The sequence below is a fragment of the Lonchura striata genome, chromosome 2, assembly GCF_050655825.1.
Source record: "Lonchura striata isolate lonStrDom1 chromosome 2, ASM5065582v1, whole genome shotgun sequence".
Lineage (NCBI taxonomy): Eukaryota > Metazoa > Chordata > Aves > Passeriformes > Estrildidae > Lonchura > Lonchura striata.
The window spans coordinates 41,641,991-41,669,277 of NC_140704.1; the positions used below are offsets into that span (position 1 = coordinate 41,641,991).

The following is a 27,287-nucleotide window of genomic DNA, read 5'->3' on the forward strand; positions in this document are numbered from 1 at the left end:
AAGAAATTCGTAGAATATCACCAGAATTTAGAATGACTCACAATGTGTTTCAAGATGGTAACATGTTCTGATGGAATAATTGTCTAATTACATATAACTCAGATTCTTATATTTTGTGCAGAACACTAAGACTAAACTAAAAGAAAACTGCTATTTAATGCATTTAATTATATCCTAAGAAAAGTTTTCTTTCTAATACATTCAACAAGAAAATCAGCTTATTAAAGGGAAAATTTCCAAGTACACAATCAGGACTCTCAGAAACTTGCAGTTGAAGCTAAATATTTTATATGACTGTATTTTGCACTTGCCAGATGTTTCTGCTTTGTACAGGACTCTTTGCAGTTGTAGATTAGCACTGACATATGTTACTATCTCTGGGTATTGAGTTTTGAAAGGAGCTTGTCTGGTTTTGATAAATGCTTGGATCATCAGGCAAATAGAGAACTCCCCAGAAAAAGAGGAACAGGAATCCCAGCAATATCTAGAATAGTTAAAATAGATCAATATATTAAGCTGTAAGCACAGTGACTCTGCCTGTAAGTAGTCTAGAACATGCAACTAGAGAGTATCAGAACTTTACGCTGCCCTTTCATGAGTTGCCTTTTTTTTCTTCTTAATGATTGCTCAATCCATGCTGTCTTTTTCATCACTGTGTGTAAAGTCAAATGAAGCACTGAAGAAAAGAAATAGATTTATGTCTGTTGAGACTGGAGCTACAAACCACTTAGTTGCAGAGGAAAACTGGAAAATAAGAACAGTGATACCATTGTATAATACTTTCTGCCTGATACAAAATGCATTTTTTATGTTAACAAATTTCCTTTTTTTTTTTTTCTGTAATGGAATTATGGGTACCACACTAGCTGCCTTCTGATATGTACTAAATAAAGTTAATATTGACTTAGTATTTTGGGATGTTGACAGATCCAATGTATCAAATCTTAGTGGTGGTTTAACAAACCCAGCTGCCTGCATCATCTGTCAGAGAAGCTCCTATTGTTGCCATAGCAAGGCTGGCATAAGGGAAAATGTGCTCCTGCTGCAGCTGCTTCCATACAAAGCCCAGAATCCAACAGCCTTAAAACCCATAATTCAGGCAAACAGTTGTTTGACTTATCCCTTAGAACCCAGCTGTCTGTCACTTCCCTTTGGCTGGTTACACTACAAGGCTTAGGAGAATGGAATATGGATGTATCTGTGACTTCAATTAGTTGATTATACCTGGACTGTCACAGCTGCACCATCAGGATGCAATTTTTTATGAAAGAAGCTGCAAGTCTGATTTCCCTAAGATTACCTTTCATATTGCCTTTGCTCCTGACTCTTCTCATTATCAATATACAGTGAGATGTCAGACTCTGAACTCAAGCCACTGACATGCAATTTCTTCTGCCAGCCTTGAGGAAAAGATTAAAATCTCCAGCTGGGGTCAGTTTGGCCCGCCAGGATAAGAGGACAGTACCTTCTGTTAATATAACTAGATTGCCTGAACACAGCTGTCTGAGTCTGCAGACGAGGCATAAAAGGAAATCTTTATATTCTTTGTACTCTTCCTAACATAATGATCTGGTAGCACTTGTTTTAACAGTAGAAGAGTTCTTTCTTGCTCTCTCTACTCCATTGTCTGCAAAGTTTTTATTTGAATGATTGGCTATTTCTTACTTCAGAAACAGTTTAAATTAATCAATCCTAAATTCATCAGGCAGTTGGACTAGATGGTTGTTGTAGTTTCAACTGCAATAGTCTATTTTACTTTATTCTATTCTGTAAAATATAAAGGGGCACAGTAGACCTGCACAATGTACTTCTGTAATGTATCTGAGGATTCTTCAAGATGAACAAGTGTTTATATTCTGGCTTTTTTTCAAGTTCATGTAAACTTGGTCTAAGTAGAGGGCAATTCATGATGTAAATACATGTTAAATTTTAGGTTTCAGGCTGCCAGTGAGACAATGGCAATTCTATGTAAAATACAGAAGTACACACACAGCCTCACTATATGCTGCAGATTGATGGACCATAGCCTTCTAGACTGCTGAAGAACTGTCAGATTTTTGAGAAAATCTATAGAAACTATAAGTAATCTGTATTTTTTTGTTTTACATTAAGCCTAATAAAGATTTTAATCTTTCTGTCCAGAATGTCAAAATTATCCTGAAGTGCTCATATTCGGGATGTATATTTTGCATAATGTCCAGTTCCCTATTTCATTAAGTTTTTAGATTGCAGTCACTCACTACTCAATTTTATAGGACTATCCCCTCCTCAATTCCTCGAAACCTAGGCCAGATATTAGACCAGAACCCCGGTCTCTGAATGCCTAAAGCAAGCATAAGCAAAACACTCTCTCACTGGGTTCAAACAATGAAATGATGGCTTTTTCCACATTAGGAAGTGATAGCCATAAAAATTAAGATACTAGTGCAAGTAAATTAGATTTAGGCATGTTGGTTTTGGTTGTTGTTTTGGGGGTTCCCCCCCCCCCCATCTGTTATAATTTAATTTGATAGCAAATTGTCAGTGGAGTAAATGGAGTAAATGGAGTAAATGGAAATCCTGCTTTTAAACTGAAAGGAAAACAGCAGGTAGCAATTCACACTGCTTCAGCTACAATGGCCCAAAAGGCAACAGAGCTGATCCACCTTTTCTTCTTATATAGCCTCTAATTGAAAGAGCATTTCATTGACAGCTAACCCCTAGGAAGCAATTTGTTAGAGGTACAAACAAAGAAATGTGCTGAAATGAAAAACTCAAAAGGGTATTGCCTTGAGACATGGTTGATTTTAATAAAGAGAGAGAGACACTGTTTTGGTACAGGAACAAGAGCATTGTCATAGAATCACAGAATATGAGTTAGAAGGGACCCACTAAGTCCAGCTCCTGGCCCTGCACAGGACAGCCCCAAGAATCACACCATGTGCTTTGACCAAACACTTCTTGAACTCTGGTAGGCTTGGTGCTGTGACTACTTCCCTAGGAAGCCTGTTCCAATGCCCAACAACTCTCAGGGTGAAGTACCTCTTCCTAATACCCAACCTAAACCCCCACCCCAGCTTCCTGCTGTTTCCTTGGATCTTATCACTGGTCATCAGAGAAAAGACGTCAGTGCTTGCCCCTCCACTTACCCTCCTCAGGAAGTTGCAGACCATGATGAGATCGCTCCTCAGTCTTTCCTTGATAATTCATTATTAAATACAGCTAAATGTGTTGGTAGAAATACACATTTGATGGAAAAGTTTATCACAGATGACTCACACCCATTGATCAGACCAGCAACTCATCCACTTTTTTTTCCCCTGGAGAAGCATGTGGGACAGAGAACAATATTATTTTGGTTGAAGGCTGAGAGCAAAGGAGTATTTGAAAACATTTGTATTTCTGTTCTTAAGATCCCTCCAAGCCTAATCTGCTTTTTTGCCTGATACATTGGTTCCTTCACACCTGGGAGCCTTCACAGACTTCCTCCAAAACTATATAGCACTAGGAGAGAGCAGAAGTTTTGTTGTTACATATGTGGCTGAAATGTATATTAGTTCAGATAATGGTGACAATATCTTCCCCTGCACTTGGCAGTGGTGAGGCCACAACTTGAGTGCTGTGTCCAGTTCTGGACCCCTCAATTCAGGAAGGACATTGAGGTCCGGAGAAGGGCAACAGAGCTGGTGAAGGGTCCGGAGCACGACTCCTGTGAGGAATGGCTGAGGGAGCTGGGGTTGTTTAGCCTGGGAAAAGGAGGTTCAGAGATTTTATTGATGTCTAGAACTGCCTGAAAGGAGGTTGTAGCCAGGTGGAGGCCAGTCTCTTTTCCCAGGTAACAAGTGACATGACAAGAGGTGGAATTTCTTCACATAAAGGTTGATTAGATATTGGAATGGACTGTCCAAGGAGGTGGTGGAGTCACCATCGCTGGAGGCGTTTAAGGGAAGCCTGGATGTGGCCACTCAGTGCCACGCTCAGTTGTGGTGTTCGGCCATAGGTTGGATTCAATGCTCTCAGAAGCCTTTTCGAACCTAAATGATTCTGTGGCTCTGCGATATGCCACGGTGCCTGCGGGATTGCCTGCTGTGTTCGAGGGTCCGTTTACCCCCACGGGAGGCGCCGCGCCCTCGGCAGAGCCGGGCCCGGAACTACAGTTCCCGTCAGGCCGCAGGGGCGGGGGAGAGCGGCCGATGCCCGGGCGGCGGGGCGGCAGCGGGGGGCGGGAGCCTCACGGAGTCTCGGCCGCTGCGGCGGGGCGCGGGCGGCGCTGCCATGTCGTTCTCCGTCAGCCCCCTCAAGGTCTGCATCGTGGGCTCGGGCAACTGGTGAGTGCGGCGGCCGCTGGCAGGCGGGCCCCTCGGCGCCGCCGCGGCGCGGCGCTCCCGGAGGCGGTGCCCGGCCGGGCCTTGCTGGCGCTTCCCGCCCGGCCGCGGTCCCCTCGGTGCCGGCGGTGGGGCGCGGCGCCGCCGGGCCGCGGCGGGCTCTGGGTCACGCTTGTTCCGTGCGGGAGGGCTCCTCCTGCCGTGCCCGGGGCTCGTCGTGCCCGGCTCCCTCGGAGCGGAGGTGCTGCCCTGACGTACTCGGAGGAAGAAGCGGCAGAATCGAGCACGCAGTTTAGCGCTTGTAACCAGCCGCGTGTCCTGCGAAGAAGTTGTTCTAGGATATTTTTAACGTGGTATTTGTTGTGTGCTTTGTCCGATAACAGATGACGTAGACATGAAAGATACTGTACATTTAATTTCTTTTTCCAACTACGCCCTGCCCGTAGATCTTCACTAACAACCTCACTTGTCTACAACGATGTTGTTCGGGGTTTTCCGTGTTCCTATATGCCTATTTTCAAAGACAGCTCAAAAAAGAATTGCGAGATACTAGGTTATGCCAAATACCTTCTTTTTTCTTTTCTTCCCAAACTGATTATGCTGAGGCACACTGAGAGCTTGAGACAAGGTTTTATTGCTGTCTCTATCTCTGGTTTATAATTAGACTTAAATAAACTTGTTTATTCATCCGCTGAAAGCAATAGACTTACTTGGCATCATTCTTCAAGAGGAGTATCCTGTTTAATAACCCTTTGTCTTCTTTAGTTATTTCTTTTTCTTACACCAGATCCCTCTTTACAGTGAATAAATTAAGTACAATGTGTTATAGAAACAGGTCTTCACAGTTTGTCACTTCCAATTACTAAAGCTAAGCACACATTACTCAGGTAGCGTTGGGTTTTAAGACATTAAACTCAGAGGAATTCCGTGTAGAGCACGGCACTGTGTTCTATTAAACCAAATTTGCCAGTCTTTTGTCAGGATGATCTTAGACTTGTTCCTCACCCCTGCCCGCTCCATGCAGTTGGCTTTTGCTGCTGTTAAAAATACCAGCAGCTGCCAAGTTTTATTTTTCTTTGTGATCCCCTTGTTGAGGGAATGGCGGATGTTTCAGTGCAGTATCTCTTGCTTTCCTTGCACCAGCCTGTAAAACGTGTGCATTGCACTATATGTCACAAGGCAATTATGCAATTAGATCTTGTCTTTTAGGAGTGTGGTGGCTGTTGTTCTATAGTTGAAGTCTAGAAAAAGTTTCACAAGAAGTTTGACTGCATTTGTATTTGATTCACCGTGAAACAGTTGCAGATGCAAACGGATTTGTAGATACTGCCTACTAGCAACAACCACATGCAAATGTATTTTGTTTTCACTTCAGCTGATCAGTTTAATAAATAAGAAAAGTTCCTGCCTAATAGGATGGGTTGGTGGCAAAATGCCCATATCTCTTGTGCTGAGAGAAAGAAAAAAGTTGCTGCCTGATAGTAGCATTCTCTCTTTCTTTTGGGAATAAATGTATTTAAATAACTTACGGCTTCTTTCATATGTAATGGTAGGGTTTTTCATGTGAGTAAAGCAGAAACCGAAGTAATCAAAAACTGAAAATTGTAATTATTGGAGAGGTAGGTGCTTTCTTCTTCAAAGTCCATGGGATGATGGACACCAAACCCTGACTGCAGGGAGCACTGTGATTCAGTAGTATGTGTAATCATTGAACTAAATTGGACTACATTTGTATACCTTGTAAGTGCCTTTTGAACTGCAGCTTGCCATTCTAAAATATTTAATTATTAGTATTTAATGCATTAAAGCAGGTAATGAGAAAGAAATTGAAGTATTTGTAAACTTCTGATTATTGATATTTGGGGATTCTAAAGCCTGAATTATAAGGGTGTGTGATTGTTGGTGCCTAAATTGTAGGCATGTAAGTAGTTTATCTGAGTGGGGTTTGGCATCTTGAGCAGTTTTGAGACAGTAGATTTAGGGGTTTTGTGTGAGGTGATTCCATCAGACAAGGAACTTGGCAGGACAGTAGCTTTAGAAGGGTTAAGCCAGCTACTTTGGTTGAATAACTGCTTCCAGTCAGACGTGTTTGGTTGGTTTGCTACAAGAAGGTCACCTTAACAATGAAGTTGACTTGGCAGGGGTCACTTGACACCTGAGGGAAGATCATGGGACAGGACAGATGGCTCAGCATAGAAGAGTAGGAGCTGTGCTGTCTGATGACCTTGCCCTTTTAGGGTTTCTCAGCTGGTGTATCAGAGATTCTATTAGGATCTTTTAAGACAGGGGATAAAGTAAGGTGTCTGGAGTGTTGAGAGAGTACACCTTGGGAATATACCTTGGAGCTGTGGGATTCCAGGACAGTGCCCAGAGTAATTTAAAGCACTGCAAGCATTGCCTTGATCATGTACTGTAGCCTGTTCTGCTAACACTTCCAGGGCAGGTTAATAATGTGTGTACAGCCAGAATTTATCCCTCACTCTTTTCTTAGAACCAGTCTTTAAGTAACGTAATTACCAAACTTAAACAGAAACTGTAAAATTTGGGAAGAGATGGAAAGTTACTGGACAGAGGGGTTTATGCATCTAGGATCTTGTAGGAAACTGGGAGGAACTGTGGCTTAACTGAGGTGATTTTACAGGGACAGTGGTAGAGCCAGATAATTATATAATTTCCACTTGCATGTTGTGACCTCCACTACTACTGCTGTTATCAGGGCAAGTCAAGGAGCTTTTTGGCCTTGTGCTATAGTTAAAAAGTGATGAGAGGAAAGCAGACCAACTGTGAAATGGTCCTGAAAGAGTGATTCCAGCATCATGGGAAATGATGAACCAAAGGAGCCAATCAGGGGAATCTTCTTGAATTCAGAAACTAAGACTAGACAGATCTTCACGTTTCTTAATACTGCATTCAAAGGGTGGGAAAAAAAAAAAAAAAAAAAAAGACAACTCAGGCATTTAAGTGTTAAATAGTAATGGAATTAATATCTCACGTAAGTAGTACACACTGCCAGACTTTCTGCTGGCAGACTGAAAATCCCAGTCAGAGAGTTGCTGATTCAGTTATTTCTGTCTTACTCTGTCACCAGCAAGCACAGAGAATATGTAGTGACATTCAAAACAGAAGGCAGTGGGTTTGCCAGGATCCCAACTTTGTATATAAATCTGTAGGAGTAAATGTGTTTTTGCTTAAGGAACTCCAAGCACTGTCTGAGGAACACATATACATGTCTTGAATACACGGTCTGCTGCTTGTATGGATGTGACATTTGGAGGCTGAGCTGGTGAGCTGTATACCAGTATAGCAGAAACCATGCTGGACGAGCTTGATAAGAAATGGCTTGCAATTGTCTTCTGTATCACCTTCTGAACCCAGGGGCATTTTTAGTGTGTGAAATGCTATTAGAGAAGTAAATTCCAGTCTTTTAAGACACACAGTTTTATGGTTTGACTATAAAAGGTCTCCTTAGGGTACTAAATTTTTTTCTGCTGCTACTTAGAAAGTGACCTTAGCCATGTGCTAGCACACATCTTTAATCCAGCCCAATGAGCTGTGCCACATCAAAAGCTCTTGAAGCAGAATGAACCCACTTTGTTCAGTTGCCAGCTATGGGTTTGTTATAAGCAACAGACAATATAAATTAAGGGGATTGTATGGGTATAACTAGATTGGAAAAGTTAGTGTTCTTACTTCCTAATAAAGTGTGCACTTTACTCACATACATGCACACACACATGTAAGCCTCAGATCAATGACTCGGTATTTTTATTGCATCTCTTTAAAATGTTTGTTCCTCCTTAGTAGGTTATCAGTAATTATGAAATTGTCTCCTATCCCAAGAAAGGAATTTAGGTTAACAGGTATAATACAATGATGAAAGGGAAGATTGTGTTTGTTCCTCCTCTCGTAATTGTGATTATTTTCATTATTGCTTAGAGATTTAAGAAGTAAAATTGATCACTGTAATACAGATCTTACTGTATGCTGTTCTTGGGGAGAATGTGAGTGTAACAGTAATGGACTTGTCTCCCTGCAGCTTCAGAGGATGCTGTTGCAATAGTTAAGTTCTCCAAGATTGGCTGCACAGCCATGAAGCTTATAACTTCTGCAACATATAAATGATTCTTGGGTTTCAATGCCAAGTATCAGTATCAGTATTGTACAACAACTTATGAGTCTTAGCAAAGAAGCTTCTCATCTCTTAAAGGTGAAAATGACACATTTAATAAAATTTAGTATGCCACTTTTACCTCAGCTTTAAAGATACAATTATTTTGATTGGGGAAAATACAGTAACCTAAACTCTCAGTGGATAGCCAATAAGAAAACAAAATAAGTAAGGATGTTTCATTCTTCAGTCCGGCCTACTCTAGCTGTAGTTGAGAGAAAGCACCAGGTGTGAATGCCTAGCGTATTTTGCCACTTATTTTACTAGATCAAAATGTTGTATGGTAGCTGATCAAATATCTGTTAATTTGTGCTTGTTTTGAAAACAAAGTCTTTTTTTGTACAGTTATAGACATCATAATTTTTTAAGACTATTTTTGTTTTCTTTTGTACAGGGGTTCTGCTGTTGCCAAAATAATAGGTAATAATGTTAAAAAATTGCAGAAGTTTGCTTCTACAGTGAACATGTGGGTCTTCGAGGAGAATATTAATGGGAGAAAACTGACAGATATCATAAATAAGGACCATGAAAATATAAAGTATCTCCCTGGATACAAGCTGCCAGATAATGTGGTAAGGCTCAAAATCTAAATTATAGTTATGGAGCAGAGGGAATATTGCTTGTGCTATAGAGTTAGAAATTTGTTTTGTTACTACCTCTAGGGTTTATAATATTTCAGACTATGCTATTTTACTGATGACATCAGAAATTTGAACAAGTAAAATTATGTAATTATGCAGTTAAGTAAATCCAATGCACTCTTTCTTCCTATCATGATTGGTCTTTATGTTACTTCAATTTCTTTACAAGAAAGTAAATGTGAAAATAAGAGCGAGATTAACAGCTTTGACTATACCCATTAAAAAAAAAAATTGGTCAGCCTTGTATTGGAGCTATTGGTCTGGGAAGTCTATGCTAGTGTTTCTTTTCAGTGACAAAATGCAGTAGTTTGTAGCATTCAGCATGAGACCAAACTGCTCAGGTTCAAGCTCAAACTGGGGAGATTCAGTTTGGATATTAGGAGGAATTTTTTCACAGAAAGAGTGACTAAACATTGGAATGGGGTGCCCAGGGAAGTGGTGGAGTCACTGTCCCTGGAGGTTTTGAGAAAGGACTAGATGTGACACTCAGTGCTGTGGTCCAGTGGACTGGGTGATGTTTGTTCCAGGGCTGGACTCAATGATTTCAGAGGTCTTTTCCAAACTAATTGATTCTGTGATTCTGCTTTTATCAGATAACACTTCTGTGTGGTGTTAATTTTGAAAAGTTATGCAGCCTTTCTCTCCCATAACAACACAGGTTGCTATCCCAAATCTCCGTGAAGCGGTACAGGATGCAGACTTGCTGGTTTTTGTCATTCCTCATCAGTACATCCATAAAGTCTGCGAAGAAATCACAGGACTAGTACCCAGGAAAGCCCTTGGCATAACTCTCATAAAGGTACAATAAATACTGTGCATTAATAACTGAGAATGTGTCATGAAATCTTCTAAGACAAGATGACTTGATATTTTGATATTCAGAGTCTCCGTGTATTATTCACTTGATTGGTCCATTAAACCTTTCTAGGTGTAAAGTTAGAATTTGTCTTGGTCATTAGTGGATTGTTACGCAGCACTTGCAGGAAGAGGAGAATGAGGCTCTTCACAAGACTTTTAGAAAGAAAGAGGGAGTCAATATGTTTTGCACCACTAAGCTTTCCAGTCTTTTATTTGTTGTTTCCAAAAGCATCATTAGACGAAGAGCAAAGCACAAGCATAATGCTTTGATTGTTAATGCACATCCCACATGCTGAGTTGATCATTTCAAGAACTGCTGAGAGAATTTCATGTGATTGCAAGGATAGTGCTCTTGTTCATGTCAAATATTATGTTACAACAAGAGAGTTTGTTCAGCATCGTCCAAAGGCAGTTTGAGCATAGGAAATAGGAAAGGGCAGAGGTGTGGGATGGGAGGCATTTCACTGGAGTGTTTACAGTTTTGCTGGCAGAAAAATATAAAAATGTGGATTATCTTATTTTTGGGATTGTTTTTGGGTGGGTGGGCTTTTTTCCTCTGTATGTTTAGCTGGGAATAATAAGCTATTCCCACAAGGTTTGGAAGATTTTGGTTTGTTGTTGCTTTGTAGGCCATTTTCTCAGCACACATTTCCTTGTTTCCTGTCATCTCTGTAAAATCATACATTTATGGATCTGTGCTCAATAAAGAACAAAAAACCCCTATCACTGCATAAGGCAAGCTTGTCTCTTTAGTTTGTCTAACAAAGCTCACAAAATCTATTGTTTTGTCATTGCTGACTGGTGTAATGGTGAGAGGTATGAAAAAGTAATGCTTCCAAAGTGTTCTTGCTCCAAATTGTAGAAAAACTCTTCATATTTTAGAAGGGTAAAATAAGGCATTGTTAAAAGTGCACAAGATAAACTTTATTCTTCTTTAATTTGCTAAATGTGATTTATATTCTTCTAGTCATAGGAGTAACTAATTAAATTGATGGACTAAATAAGGATTTATGTCAACATATGTGAAGTCAGGGTCCTGGGCCTATATTCCCTTGGAATTAATGGCTATATTTGACACACACAAAAAAAAAAAACCAAAAACAAAAACAAACAAACAAACAAAAAAAAAGCCAAACTCCAAACAGACAGAAACCCCCAGCAAAACAAGAAATCCATGCTTAGTGTAGTGGTGGAAGTGAAATTGTGGCACTTGCCATGCAGTGCAGAGTTGGTTACTGAGCAGCTTCCCACTGTCACATATGGACGCAGCACTGCATCCATAGGCAGCCTTTGCAAAGAAATGCTGCGAGGCCCCTTAATAATTTGCAGGAGAAAGGAAAGTACATGTCAGTTTTTATGAAAAGGCATGACTAAAAAGGCATAACATAACATCATTAGAAGTATCATTTGAGAAGAAAGGGCAGAGATTTAATGCAACATTCTTTCCTCTACTTTTGCATATTCTCTAGGCGTGCTGTTTTCATCAGTGTCATAGTTTTTGGGTCTCATGCTCAATGCTAATGCTGTTAAAGTGGCTTGTGTTAACTCTGATACTTAAAGTGCAGTTCTGCTCTGAAAAATGTGATTTGTGGGACATCTTGTTTCTGTGCTTTCTAAATTGGTTGTCAAGTTAGCGGTGTGTCATCTTCTAGTGTTTTGTTTTTTGTTTTTTTTTCAGACAGTCTAATCTTCATGCAGAGCCTAATATCTGACAATATGACAATAAAACTGAGTCTTTGGGAAATAAAGACATTTGTCTGCTGGTTAATAGGCATTTCCGTTGAAACATTTGCATCTGTGTTGCTTTACATTAGCTCTTTGTCTAAAACCTTACAAGTCACTTGTCTAAAACGTTACAAGTGACTGTGTGGCTGTTGGGAGAGGAACCATATAAAACTTAGAGTGCAGTACAGCAGTGAACTCAGGATGCAGGGTAGCTGAAAGTCATTCAAAATACTCTTCAGCAACCTCAACATCAGCCTCCTTTTCATTTCCCTCTTACAGGCTCCAGGGATTGCTCTGACGGGCATGTTAGAATGCAAGCAATAAGGTCGCTTGTATTGCCTGCAGACCATTGCTGCCCAGGGAATATGCCCATGATGGAACCTTGGTTTTGTAGGGAGGAAGGGATGTTTGGTTTTTATTCTGTCATTCTGTATTAGATTTACCTCTACAAGAAATAGGTACAGCTCACCTTGACTTTGTCAGGAGTTGCATCTGTTTCACAATGGAGCAGACATCTATGCGTTTCTGGTCTCCTTTAACTTGCATGAATAATTGTTGTGTAGGTATTTACATTTCTGGAGCTTTTCCCAATGTGTGCATGCTTTTCTGTTTATTATTTGCGTGCTTAGGAAGAGGAGCCTTGCAGTTATTTTGTGGGGACATTTTTGGCATTGTGAGGGGAAAAATGCAACATGTATTGTATGCTTGCTTTCAAGTTGTTTCTGTATGGTTCATTACAGATGAGAAAGCAGAGTTGTGCATTAATTAGCTGTGCAGATTGAAAAATAATGCAGAAATGCAAGCATTAGTTTAATTGGCAGGTTTTGTACAGGCATTTCTGCATGTCTCTTCATTTCATCATGTTACTTAAGCAGCAGCACCTTTAACCTGTGGAAATGCAAATTACCACCTGCCTGAAGTATCACTATTGGCAGCATACAAGTGTTTATGTATATGTGTATATGGAAGTAATACAGGATCACACTTTTTGCCTATAAATCATAATTCAAAATTACTAATTCCCAAAAAGTATCAAATCCTCAGCATTAAAGAAGTATTGTATGGAAGGTGGTATACTGTGGGAAAGAATGGCTATTTCAATAGCTGGTCTGCCATACCCCTGTAATAAAAGCTGAAAAGGATTATGTGTTTAGCAGGCTGGGAGAAATGAGTTTTATGGGAAGAAGGTGGTCTCGTGTGGAGTTCTAGTTCAGGCAGTTCAGGGTACCAGACTCTCTTCCTCTCTGCAGCATTAATATGTGGGGTGATCTTTCCTAAGGCCCTATTTCTCCCCTTTTTTTCCACACTTTGTAAAGAGTGCATTATAAATACAGATTTAAAATATCCTTATAAGTTAAATTATTCTCAGTTGTTTAGCTTTCTACATATCTGTGAATGGCTGTTCCATTTGTATTTCTACTGCTAAACTGTTATTGGTGTTATACACTGGGGAACCTGCCTCTGATATTTCAGTTCAGATATCTCTTCACAAGACAAATTATTCAGATGTCATTTTTTGAGTTTCAGTGCAATTTCAAATCCAAATTCAGGTCTGGTTCATAACTGATGGATTGGTTATGCTTCACTGATTAAAGATATACTGATAATAAGCACCTGATTTCTGAGCTAACAAAACAGAATGTTCAGCACTCTTTGGAATCAGGTCTTTGAGGATGGAATAAAAACTGGTTTCATAATCTAGAGTTTAGTCCTAAATCTTAAGGTGCTACCTCCTATAATTCTAAGACATCCTAGAGAGGTCAAAATAGCAGAAGTGCCTGTGATAGTGTTCCTGTCATCTTTAGTCTTTGTCTGAATAGTCCTTGTTTTACTTCTCACCTGTGGACAAGACTAATTGTGTTCTGCTTGCATCTCTACTGTGCCTAATGAATGACTTTTTAGTAATTCCATTTAATGTTGGCTGCAGGGAATAGATCAAGGCCCGGAGGGACTCAAACTGATCTCTGACACAATTCGAGAGAAGATGGGAATAGACATCAGTGTGCTGATGGGAGCTAACATTGCCAATGAGGTGGCAGCAGACAAATTCTGTGAAACCACAATAGGTACTGTTCCAAGTTGTAAGAATATTGAAAACATGCACCTGTACTCACAGGCACACATCAAATAGCTCAAATTTCACTGTTTTCAACATTACCTGACTGTTACCAGAAGTTGGTTGAATTTCCTAGAATGTTTATACTTCCAAAAGTACTAGGACAATACTGGGAATAGAGGGAGAGAGACCACAGTTTTACCTCTTCTTACTGGGATTATAACCTTAGTATGTGAAATACAAGCATGTTTTTTATCACCCTTCATATAATAAGATGCTTCATTTTATTACTGTGTTTAAGATTTTTCTTGGGTCTGAATGGCTTTACATGGACAAACAATTATAAATTCTGTTCTCTAGCTCAGGTGCTATTGTAAAAAATGGTGCTTTCATGCATGTTTGTTTTGGTTTGACTTTTTTGTTTGTTTTTTTAAGGTATCTTGTTTTAATCTCTCAAAATACTTAATTCCCACAAAAACTAGAAATTGTTTTAATTCTGTGTTGGTGTCTGAACACCTTTGCAGCATGAGCATGTGCCTAGTCTTGGATTTTACAGTTTCTAGAAAGGCATGTGTATGTGTATATGCATACAGGTACTCATACTTCATAGCACAGAGTTCATATTATGGGGTTTTTTTAGTGTTAATTTTTAGAGTTTTGTGCACTACTAGTTTTGTAATATCTCATTCACAGTTTTTGCACTGAACTTAATTTTGAATGGTTGAACAACATCTTAGTGCTGAGAAACAATTGTCAGAGGCAGCATGCTTGATTAATAAAGCAGGTTTAACATACCTCTATCACTAGGTATTTTTCTGGAGTGTTGACTTAGAAATAATTGATAGAATTGCTCCTACTATATTCTTAATTCATCCTTTTTTATTATTTGCTGTTCTTTTTAAATACAGTGATCAAAAAATGGACAGTGTGTACAGAATTAATGGAATTTTTATTTAGAACCTGTTGTTGAGAAGACAATAAATTGTGAAAAAGTCCTGAGAACAGGGATGATGTTTAGGATTGAGATAGAACAACCTTATCTTTGCTTTTAGGCATTTTGGCTTGCACAAGAAAGGCTAAATAACATATAAATAAATTATTCCTTTTTTTTAGTTTTCCTTTCTCTCTCTCAATAGGCTGCAAAATCTTGGAAAATGGCCTTCTCTTCAAAGAACTCCTGCAGACTCCCAACTTCCGAATAACTGTAGTAGACGATGCAGATGCTGTTGAGCTGTGTGGTGCTCTGAAGGTAAGATTATCAGACTGCAGGTGATACACAGATGAAATAGTGATCCTTGTAAAAAAAAAAAAAAAAAAAAGAGATTATTTCCATTAAAAAGAATATGTTCATTGTATTTTATATAATATGTAAAACTGCCACATAACATTTCCAGAAGAACCAGAGGGGAAATGAGGGAGCAGCATTTTCTGAGAGCTGGCTTTTAGATCTGTGTCTCACCATCTGCCAGGTTCTCTTTCTACATCTTCCACTTAACTTAGATACAGTCATGAAGCACGTATTGATTTCATCTAACTGGCTGGCATGTTTCTAAGTCTATTTTAGTTCCCTTTTTCTTTTTGCAAGAGTGTGTTCATCAAAAGAAAGGGAGAAGGAAGTTGGCATTAATGCTTCCTATCTGTTGACAAAATTATCCCCCTCTTCATTGACTGAAGCAATGTGAGCACTCATGTTTTATATTTTATGGACATATACTACATAAGATTTGTGTGGATAACCACATACAGAAATGACCTGAATAGGAAAAAAGTTATTTTGGACAGTTACTCATCCAAAATTTTTTCATAACAAAATTGATGCCAAGAGGAAGCAAAGGCTAACTTTAAAAGATTGTTTAATGGCTATTTTTCAGGCTAATTTACAAGCCATTTGTGAAGGGGAGGCATTAGTTTTTTGGCACCCTAGCAAACATTACTGTAGCTCACATTATCTGATACCTATCCTGAATAATTTCTGATGGATGTAGTGGTTTAATAATTATTTTGACTTACTTATTTATTTTTTGTGTTTTGAATAATTATTTTGTCTGCCTTTGGTTTTGCTGTTGAAATTTTGTGTAAACTAAATTAATTGACTTGCAAAGCTACCATACCAAGCAATGATGTTTTAATGTAACTGGATAGATATAATAGCATTTTTTTGTCATATTGATTTTCTTAATTTCATCTTGACAGCTGTCATACTGGAAGGCCTGAGAAAGAGGAGGTTTCTGTGGGTCTGTGCACTGATGGGATTAGGTGTTTTGAGGCAACATGCTTTGGAGTTACTGTATAGTTAGAAATTTCTTGAGATTGTAGAGTTTGTAATTCAGCTCCACAGCCATTGCTTTAAAATGCTCTGGTAATGTGGGAGGTTACCAGAACAGAAATCCCTGTGTATAGACCCTTGAAAAAGTTTTGCAGATTTATTTTTCTTGAAATCTGCTCAGGAGATTTCTGTTTTCTGACTAGCTTAAATTCTTGTCTGATAGAGGAGTTCTATCCCAGGAAGTCTGCATTCAGACAAATCTCTTGAAAGGGCATTAGAGATGAGCATGCCCATCAAACTGGGCAGGTAGTCAGTAGACACTCAAAACTCCACTATAAAGGTCTAAGTCAGGCAAGATACCAATATTTATTTGGAATTGCAGTAGAATTTAAATGGATTGTTATTCTTGTCCTGAAAATATACTAAGGTGAGACTTTGGGGGATTTTTATAACCTTGATTTATTGCTTTCTTCTACTTCATTATTCATTATACATCCTGCAGACTGAACTGTCTAGTTGAATTTCTGAAAAGGTGTTTATATTCTGTGTGCTCTAGTCATTTCATATTGATTGCAGTATATTTTGTTAATTGAGTTGAGATTTCCAGAAAATGCATGGTATAAAGTCTAAACAAAAAGTGAATTAAGGATAGATTAACTGGTTTAAAAGTGCTGTGGATTTCTTGCATAATTAAAAGGGAAAACTGGTATAAAGAGTCATAGACCCATCATTCTAGTGTAGGTGATGTCTTTAAACATACAGATCTGCCTTAATCCAAAAGAAAATATTAATAAAATAGTATTTTTTAAAGTATTTTTTCATTTAAAACCCTTTCTAGTTTATCCTAAATCTTGTGGTGGCAACATGTAAATAATGTCCTGAGCTGTTTTACTCTCAAAAGATTGAAAAGTTTTATTAATGTATTGGGAGCATGTCTGGGTCTGAAAGAAAATAAAGAAGCTAAAATTAAACCTATGGATAAGGTTTTATTTCCATAATGCAAGGCAAAATGCAAAACTCAGATATTAATAATGTTTTTTCTTAAGAGCTGTACATATTTTCTATCAGGAGAATAATTTGCTAAGGGTATCAAGAAGAGCTTTGCTTTTTTGTCATTCGTCTGATAGTCTTTGTAATAGAAATTTGAAAAGTAGACTTTTTTTTTAAAGAGTAAAATCTAATGTATAGCTTCAGTCAGCTGACAGTTTGTTAAACCTGGGAAGTTACTTCAGTAAAAAATAGTAAAAATTAGCTTTCTTTAACTTCCTGAAAGGAGGAAGTTCCAATTTCAGAAGGTGACAGTATCATGTTGCATGGAAGCATAGGCATGAAATGAGAGGCTCTGCTCTCTTTCTATAGCAGTGCCAATTTGAAATGTCAGTAGTGGCACTGGAAACTACAGCAAGGAGGACTGGGGTAAACAGGCAAACTCGTCAGTCCAGACAGTCGTTTTGGATGTGGAAATAGTAACAGCAATTCCTGTGTTGATATTTAAAGAATGAGAAACAGTGCACTATGGAAGACATGTATATTCTCCCAGCTTCTGTACTTTTCTGTAAATATCAGCTTAGGAAAAGGAGACTTTTCTGTTATTACTGGCATAATGGACTAGCTGTTATAAGCCTGTACTCCACCTCACTTTTTATTTCTGCAAGCCTTTCTAAACAGGGAAGATTTTCAGCGTGGGTGGTTGCCTAAAGCTTGGGAAAAATACAGAAGGGTAACAAAGAATGCTCAGAGGACAGCTTTCCTGTACAATGATAATTACAGGTTTGAAATTTGGTTTTGGAAGCCTATTTGAGTTTAGACTGTAATATTAGGTAGTGCAGCTGGGTGATTATAAGAGAACATGTGCTTGATTGCTGTTTATATATGGATCTGTATGTGGATATGTATAGAATATCTACTTCATTTACTGTATTTAGATTTGTGACAATGGGCTGGTGAAGATAGATATAGTGAAGTGCAGAAATCAGTGCCATGAAAAAACAGTCTTGTGTCAGCTTGGGGACTGGCTGAATAGACTGTGGCAGTGACTTTACAAAATGTGATAGTACTGAGGAGGAACAGCTTTCTACTGTAACCTGGCTGTTGGAACAAGAAGTGCTTGGCATGTTCTTTGTGAGGATATTTTTTTCTTTTGAGGGCTGGTGAACATTTCACATTTGTCTGTTGACCTTTTCTAAGTGTTGAGGACAGAAATTGACAAAGTTGAAATTTGGATAGTTGTTTCAAGGTGCCCAGTTGGCTTTACAGGCAGCATGACTCAAAGCCACCTACAAGTACACCTGCCATTTACCAGACGATGAATGGGCCTTCCTAGGAAATGCTTAAAGGTTATATCACCTAAAAATAGTATGTCCAGCTATGCTCACATATTGAGGTGCTGTTGGATACTGATGGATGTGATAGTGCAGAGCAGCATAGACCCAAGGTTATCACCTCAGAGGTGTCCTTGGAGTCCTTACCATCTGTGCCAGTGTGGTGATAGAAGTAGCACAGATTGTGAGGCAGGACTGAGCTGGGGTACGAATGTGGCCACATCCTTGAGAGGCCATGTAAACACTGGTAGCTGAAATCTCAGAGATAAACCATACCTCAGTTTACCTCACTTATCCAGTGCAGCAGTGCAAGGGGTGGTTGAGAGGAGGAGGATTGAGAATCTAACCTCTTGATATGGAAAAACAGCCATGCTCCAGCTGCCTGATGATCAGGATCTGGAGACTTAAAAACCCTCAAGTGGCAGCAGCCAAGGACCGAGACAGATGAAGGTTACTGTGGGAAGGAGAAGCAGCAGCAGCTTGGGTTGCCTTTCAGGTTGTTTCAGGCTCATCTAAACCTTCCAGTTTCAGCTAACCCTTAAGTAAAGTAAGAAGTATAGTGAGGATTTATTGTTTACCAGTTTATGTAACTCAGCATTGTTACTTGCAAAGTGTGTTTAGGGCAGTCACTGTTGAATAGTCAGTGTAGGTACTCTAAAAGTTGATTGTGAGAGTTTTTTCATTTTTCTTGAGATTAAGTGGAAATGAAATTCAAGTTCACCAGGAGCAAACAAACAAATTATATTTAACCTCTCTAAGAGTCCTGCTGGTACTGTCTTTGATTTTTTGAGTCTTTTCATTTGACCTCTTCTCAGCCATCAGGGGAAGCAATGAGCTTCTCCAAGTTCATGTGTAAACAGAGGGAAAGCAGGCTATGCTGAGCTGTGACACTGCCTCAAGGAAGGTAAAATAATATTTCTGCTTAGTTCTTTTATTGATCCATTTAATTATGGAGAAAATGGTTGCCTCAGAAATGGCTGCTGAAGCTGTCTTCATGAGCACTCCACAAACATGCTTTACACTGGATATTGGATACTTCTTAGGACTGACTCTATAGGAGAACAATCTATCAGCAAAGTCTGCAGACTTGTCCTTGTTTTCTTGGTCATCTGTTGACCTTGCATTTGTGACCTCTTGCATATTTGCAGCAGGTTGTGTGCAAGTAAAGGACACATTCTCTTGTTTGTTCTGACACATACTGTGAGTATCAGCATTTCTTTTCTGGAGCATAGCTTCATTATCCTAGTGAAAAAAAAAACTAAATCCATTCCTTGTTTATGTTCTAGAATGACTAGGACTAGAACTAACACCAGCTTCAGGATACCAGAACAACTCATCTGTTAGGGTAAAGTACTTTAGTTGCTTAAAACCACACTGTGAATCATGTTACAGGATGTGTGCTTTCATGCAAAAAGCTGTTAATGCCAAGATTGTGGAAGTGTGTTTGCTTAAGCATGTAGTGATTTTGAGAGCTCTGAATGCCTCAGGCCAAGAGGAATATTGTGTTGCAGTCCTTTTGGGGTTATTGTGACAGTATCTTTGAACCTGTGGAGCATGTTTGTCAGTAGGCACTTGCGTATTGGGCTCTCAGACTCCCATGTGTGCATGCAGAAACAATCAGTTTCTAATTTCATGGAAATGTGGACTCTCTCCTCTTGCACAAATACATATCCTCTGCATCTGTGGGAATTTTTGTAACTTCATGCAGTGGTTTAATCCCAGCTGGCAACTACGTATCACACAGCTGTTCACTCAGTAACCTCCTACCCCCTATCAGGGATGGGAAGGAGAATGAGTGGACAATAAGTAAAACTCATGGGCTGAAATACAAGCAGTTTAATAATTGAAATAAAGGAAAATACAATAACAAGAACAGCAGTAGTAATAGTAATTGTAGTGAAGGACAGAGTGAAAACCCAAGAAGAGCAAGTGATGCACGCTACAGTTGCTCACTACCCACTGACCAATGCCCAGCCTGTCCCCGGGCAGCAATTGATGGCTCCTAGCCAATTGCTTCCAGTTTATATTGAAACATAAACTTTAAGAAATTTAGAGATTTTAGAGGAGCTAAGATTTTAGTTAGAGATAAGCCTTACTAGAGTTAATTAAAATAAATGAGTAGGCCTTGATGAAGTTAAGGGTTAGTAGTTAACTGATAATAGATTGCTTGTCAACACAATGTTTAGTTAGCTGGGTTTATAATGAAGAATATAGAAACTGACAAATAGCTTTTAGGAACATAAGACAATTTTGGGCCTCCTCTGTTCTGGAACCAATTGAAGACAAGAAACGGGAGTTCTACCAAGAGTTCATTTGTCATATTTGCATTTAAAAGGTAGAAAGGTCAGAATGAGGAAGACTTAATTTATGTCCTCATTTGAGACCCATCCTCATGAAAGGGACCACCAACCCATTTCAGGGGACAAACTTCGCATGCTTAATAGCTTTTGAAATTATTAGCATACAAAGTAAGGAATGGGATGTACCAAAATTATGAATATGTATTTGTATTTTGGGTATTCAATACTTGTATGTATAAAAGGGCTCTGTAATCACTTGAGAGGCATGGTGTGTATTTGGGAGCCATCCTACACACTGCTCGACATCGCAATAAAGATACACTTTCTAACTTTAAACTGTTAGAGATTTTTTGTCCGTCACAGTTGGATATCGGTACTAGATCAATATCCATATTTCTTTTCTAATTCAATATACTGGACATGGCATTTTATGCTATGGAGTATCCCTTTGGCCAGTTCAGATCAACTCTTCTGGCTATGTTGCTCCCTCCTCAGACTCTTGTTCTCCTCGCTAGCAGAGCATGAGACACTAGAAAGTTCCTTTCTTAAAGTAAGCACTGCTTAGCAAACCACCAAAACACCAGTGTGTTATCAACACTGAACTCAAACCACAGCATGTACCAGCAACTAAGAAGGAAGTTAACTGAAACCAGGACACTTCAGGTGTAGTCTTTGTCAGTGGCAGCATTTAAAATCAACCATATAAAATACAGAAAGATGTTTTTGCCAGGTCAGTCACCCTTCCTGCCTCATGTACTTCTCAGAAGATCACAATAGTGATAGTGCCACTAGGCCCTTGTGTGTCAATTTGCGTTCTGCTCGTGCATCTTCCTGAAACAAGCTCAGCTTAGTGGCTACAGCCAGAGATTTCAAGTAACAAACTGCTTTGGGACAGCAAACAGTCCTCTTGTTTGGGACTGAAAGGTAACTGAGTTGTAAGTTTTGGGAGATTTTTTGTCATTTTTAAAGGGGTAACTCATCTTCGAATAACGTATAATAGTAGTGATATAATTAGTTCTCTACAGTATATTAGGTACAAGACAGTTGTCAGAGATTCTTGAAGGATTTACATGAAACCAGATGGTAGACCTTGTAAATTAACAGCTGTGGCTTGAGGGATACTTATGCCAGGATATAAGAGTCTCCTAGGCGTGGGGGTGTGTTCTAGAGCATAATCTGTTGTCTTGTTTCCTCATTATTTGCAAACTGTGTAAGGACATACAATGGGAACATTGTACAGACAAGGAGCTCAGTGTTTTAGAGTTGGACTCACAACTTCCCTTATTCCCTAGCCCATTTCCTCAGACGTAACTAGTCTTGGTACAACTTACTTAAAAGAGTATTTCTGTTCCTCCAAAGACAAACACTGCAGAAAGTACAAATAGATGACAAAATACCATAGGCAAAATCATATTGTAAATTATGATCAAGTAGACTGCTTCAAAGTGGAAAGTCAAACTGGACAAAGCTGGAAGGAAGAGGAAGCTTTAGTATGGGAGTATTCAAGAAGTGTATGGAAAAAGCCCAAAGGTTGTTCAGTCATGTTTGTGTTTTTTTAGCTGAGTGATAAATACTTACAGATTAGACATACATGTAAAATCCATGTGAATGGGTTATCCCATCTGAAAACTTAAATATCTGTTTGACTTCCTCTTGCTTTGGCATCAAATGAAAAAAATACTAGATGTTGCTCTCTAAGAGGTGTCTGAGGAAAATGTACCTTGGCTGAATCACCAAAGCCAAGATCTAAGCCAAGATTATTTAAATGACCAAATTTTAAAGTAGACTGTCTGGGGCTGCTTCAGGTCTAATGTTGGGATATCTGTCTTCAATTTTTAGGATCACCTTTAGACCTCAGCTAGCTGTTCAAAAAGCAATGACTGATCCTCTAGCCACATGTGATTCAGAGTCACCTAGCCGTGACTGGCCACACAGCTCTGTAGCTGCCTGGCATTTGTGGTGCTTACAGTCCAAAACCAATCCAGCTGTTAACCAGTGGTTGTTTTCAGTAACATCTTCTGATTATTGTTCTTTCTTCATCAACAGATAAAGTTTTGGTTTTTTTTTTGGTTTTTTTTGGGTTTTTGTTTGTTTGTTTGTTTTTGTTTTGTTTTGTTTTGTTTTGTTTTTTCCTGCATCAAGTGCTACTTTAGGAGTCATCATGTTGGTTCTCCTGTGCATTCTGTTGAGATCACTGCTGCTGCTGTTGCATGCAGGAAGATATTAACATTCATTCCTTCCTTGTTTGATATATGTGTCAGAATGCTATCTTTTTCTTTGGAGGGTTTTGGTAGAGCTTGTTGTGTTAGATGGATTTTTTAGTGGGGATAGTGGAACCATGGCTAGTGTCTGCTCTGACTCTGAAGCCAGAAAATAGTTTTTATAGTCACTTCACTCAAATGTGTCTCATCAAATATCTATGTTCTGTAAACAAAACAGGGACCATGTAGCTGAATGTTAACAGCACGTTCTTTGTAGAAGGTTGTCACCAAGTCTAAGGAAAAAGCAAACTTTTTTTTTGCTAATGGATGTCTTCCTGTGTCATGAACCTTTTGGGAATCCTTTAATAACTGTTATGGTTATAGAAACTGTATACTTAAAAGGGTTGGGTACTCTTGGCTTGGCTGAATTTGGTCCCTTAGCATGTCATCATAGAAATGATTAAGTGCTTTTTAGCTGTACTATTGCTTTAATTGTTAAGAAAATCTGGATAAAGGGACTATAGGATGTCAATCTAACTTCACCCCTACCTCAGGTCAGGAGTAGCTCAATCTAGCTAAAACCTTTTTTGGGTGTAGTGCAACCTGATTGTTCTTAAAGATGGTCAATAGTAATAGCTCCACAGCCTCAGGGGCAACTTGTATTAGAGCTTTAACTATGTTCTTATCCTTAGAAATGTTTTGCCTTTTTTTTAAAATTTTTTTTTTTGGGTTATCCCATAGATATCAAAATCGCCAAACCAAAATAATCCAAACTAACAACCTAGTCTTTCAGTAATAAGGTGTTTGCCATTCTTTAGGATATCTGTAAGCAGTAATTGAGTCATTTCCCATTTCTGTTCCTAATAAAATGTAGTAGCAGTAGGAGCTGGTTTCTGTGATGGCCTTTGCTACGGTGACAATACCAAAGCTGCAGTTATTCGCCTTGGCCTAATGGAGATGATCGCCTTTGCCAAATTTTTTTGCAAAGGACAGGTTTCTACTGCCACTTTCCTGGAGAGCTGTGGCATTGCTGATCTCATCACAACGTGTTACGGTGGCCGGAATCGACGTGTAGCAGAAGCATTCGTTAAAACTGGAAAGGTACCTAATTCACAGGGTGAAATCTGCTCCTATAAGTACTGCCACTCCTCGTTTGCTGGAATAACAGTAGAGTTATCTGAGTCATGGTAGCTCACTGAGTGGGCACCCTTCTCTTTCCTCGTTTTCTGAATCAGTTGGCTGGAATGAGTGTAAAGGTATTAAAAGGTGGGTGGGTGGTGATTTAAATACAAAAGCTTGAGAGACAAGACATCCTGTGAGATGCAAATTTAAGAATACTTACAAACAAGAACATAGGACAATATTCTATATGCTCACTCAAGATTACTTTTGAAAAAGAAAAAAAAAACCTCTCAGTAACTTTTTTTTTCCATCCATTATGTTGTCAGGCTTCTGAAAAGTTTATCATAACTCTCCTTTGCTTTCTTTTTTTTCCCTCTGCTGCTTAGTCTATTGAAGAATTAGAGAAAGAAATGTTGAATGGTCAGAAACTCCAAGGACCACAGACTTCTGCAGAAGTGCATAACATCCTGAAGCAGAAAGGAATGCTGGACAAGTGAGTAAGAACAGATAAAACAATTTCCACATGCCCCTTTTTTATCTCCATAATTCTTTCTGCATATTTGGTTTTGATATCTTCATAAAAGTAATAACCAGAAAGAAAATCACTGTAATAACAGTAGATTAGAAGTTAAAATCAAAAAGAGAAGTGAATAGAATCTGAAAATAATACTGGTGTAGATAGAGCTATTAGTGTGACATTAAATTTGTGAATGTCCTTCTGTTTGCAGAGTGTATTGTTGCCTTCTGCTACTACAGAAAAGTGCAGCAAGTGTGTTTTAATATATAAAAAAAAAATGCATGAAAGTAGAAGTAGAGCTTCCTAAAGAGACTGTGAAAGTCGCTACATCTCATTTCACTGTAGGAAATTCACTACTTACCTCCAAGGAGAGGAGCTTGGTGATCATCTGTATAGATTGACTGCCTCCACCACTTGGATTCTAGCTTAGATACTGCAGTTCTCCTTCTTAATGTGACTTCCAGTTTGCTGTAGGATAAAACCTCCCATCTGCCTCTGTAGGTCAGGGTGGTTTTTTGTGGTATATTAAGCAGATTGTCCTGGCTTGGTTCACTTGTATTCGAGTCAGAACATGAATGATTCCTATAGCCACACACACAGTTGTCTCCTTACGAGATTAAGGGATACATTTATCTGTTCCTATTTGTAAAAGAGGAAAAATCAGAAATTTAAAAACTGCCAATTGAAAGACCAACCCTTTTTACTTATTTTTTCCAAAAGCATTTTTAAAGTCTAGTTTTAATGGATCAGCTGCATTAAATTATTAATGTTTTAATATTATCTTTGGCTGTAAGGTACCTAAGTCTGTCTCCTCAGTGTACAGTAATTAAGCTAACTGCAGAAAAAAATAATTAAAATGTTGGCTTCATTCTTTACTGTTTATGATTCCCTAAATGAAACAGGATGCTGTGTCTGAGTGTTGTTTTGTATCCTGTTCTATCTTACAACAACTTGAGGTCATTATAGGTAATTTTGGGTCGTGTTTTTAATAAAAGACATGAAAACAGTGTTGCTGATTTCTTTTTGTTATGCCAACATATATATGTCAGTTCTTCATGAAAGGTCTCATTCAACAAGACTTTAGAAAGCAATTTTCAAAGTGTTTTTCAAGAACTACTGCTTTAAAACATAAAACACAGTGGAGCAACCGTGGTTTCAAAGTGAAGAGGTAAAAGTCTCATAAGGGTAGAATTTAATATTTTGGTCCTAAAAAGCTATTCCCAAGGCCATGTAGAAGTGTGCAAAAGTCAAAGTTCAGAAGAGCCTTTGATAGCAGGGTTGATGCCTGTTGATACTCGTGGTGCAATTGCTTTTTTTCAACAGTTGTAGTCCTTGCTGTCTTGATGTGCTCAGGCCTAAGATGCTTTTGGAGTTTGCTGGCCCTGAGCCTGCAGTCAGGTTTCTCCATGTGAAGTGTGGCAGACCTGTGCACAGTAATGCTCTCTGGGATAAGCAGCAGGACGTTGATATCAGGTTGTGGTTTGTAGTAGTGGTGCTTCTTTGCTGAGCGGTAACTGCCTAAAGTAACTGTAAGTACTGTACCTAAACCTGTGGGAAACCTGCTTTTGCTTCAGAAGGTTCACCTGTTTTGTGGTCACCTCTCACATGGTCATACCAAATTTTGTTAATGCCTACATGTGAACTTTTATGGCAACAGCAAATATAACCCCCCTTCAGCCCAGTACATCATGCAAAGTGAGTGGTTAGTGAGGTTTGTTAAGAAATGCAGAAGTCATTGTGTAATTTTTTTCTGCAGATTTCCTAGTAAGGGTTTTGCAATGTGAGCAGTTTAGCATTGGATTTGAGAGAGCAGCTATGTGGCTATATGATAATTTTTTTTCATCAATGAAGTAGAAACAAAACTCAAGTCGGTTTAGTTTGGGGTGATGTACTGATAGCAGCGTTACTGCAATGTAATACCTGACAGCAGAATGCATAGGCCATCATACATGGTGTTCAGTACTGCTCAACACTGAAATGGGCTTTAGAGATAAAGCTTTAGAGTGATTGGTGGGACACATTTCCTGAGGAGAAGGTCCTAGTCCAGATGTGTTCTGAATCACTCAGAAATTAACTATTGCACCATGTCCAATGACCCTTATTTTTTATTTCCATTGGTTAAAATTCATCAGTATAAAAAGCCATGATGAAGTGGTATATGTACTTGACGAACAGATCAATCCCTAAAATTTACCAGGCTTTGTATGAAAATTGAACTTATCTGCTTTTACTGTCTGGGATGGACAGAAAGCAAATAGAAATTTCTGTAAAGCATCTTGGTTGTAATAAACCTTCAGAATATCAGATAACCCTGAATAATTTGGAGGTTGTTGGAGATCTGGCCAATCTAAAAAAAAATAAAAAAGAAAAAAAGTAGATGTGGAATTTTGTATTTCAAAATCCAGGTTAAATTTTCAGTTTTTATTAAAAACTTGACCTTCAATGTCTTCCTGGGTCTTTTTTTGTCACATTCTGTATTATCAAGTTATTCCTGAGAAGTACTGCATAACGAATGTGCCAGTCATCCTCTTTAACCACAGATGGGTACTGCTGTAAGAACAACAAGGAAAAATGTTTTAAATTTATTTTTTAAATCCCTTTATGGTTGTGCCATACATAATGAATGTCTCAGGCTCCATTATAGCTAGCTAGGCTTCTGAGAGTCACACTATTTCAGAGATACATGAAGGTTCTGTAGTTTTGCCCTGCTTTTAAGCCCAGCATTTACACCTGACAAACAAAAACTAAATAATTTTTTCCACCTCTCCCTTTTCCCCCTCCCTCTCCTCACCCCTTTATATTTCTTTC

General features: G+C 38.7%; 1 protein-coding gene across 3 annotated transcripts in view; it reads left to right on the plus strand.

Moving 5' to 3' along the window:
• The first annotated feature begins 4,148 nt into the window (after window positions 1-4,148).
• Window positions 4,149-27,287, plus strand: part of GPD1L (glycerol-3-phosphate dehydrogenase 1 like) — a 39,282-nt gene continuing 16,143 nt past the window's right edge. For all 3 annotated transcript variants that reach the window (XR_014953260.1, XM_085573238.1, XM_021525870.4), the window contains exons 1-7: window positions 4,149-4,307; window positions 8,867-9,044; window positions 9,772-9,912; window positions 13,624-13,762; window positions 14,889-15,001; window positions 23,708-23,941; window positions 24,349-24,455. Coding sequence is in view for 2 of the 3 variants with exons in the window: in XM_085573238.1 (XP_085429364.1) it covers window positions 4,255-4,307; window positions 8,867-9,044; window positions 9,772-9,912; window positions 13,624-13,762; window positions 14,889-15,001; window positions 23,708-23,941; window positions 24,349-24,455 (965 nt within the window). In the remaining variant the exon portion in view is untranslated. The remainder of the gene's footprint in view (window positions 4,308-8,866; window positions 9,045-9,771; window positions 9,913-13,623; window positions 13,763-14,888; window positions 15,002-23,707; window positions 23,942-24,348; window positions 24,456-27,287) is intronic.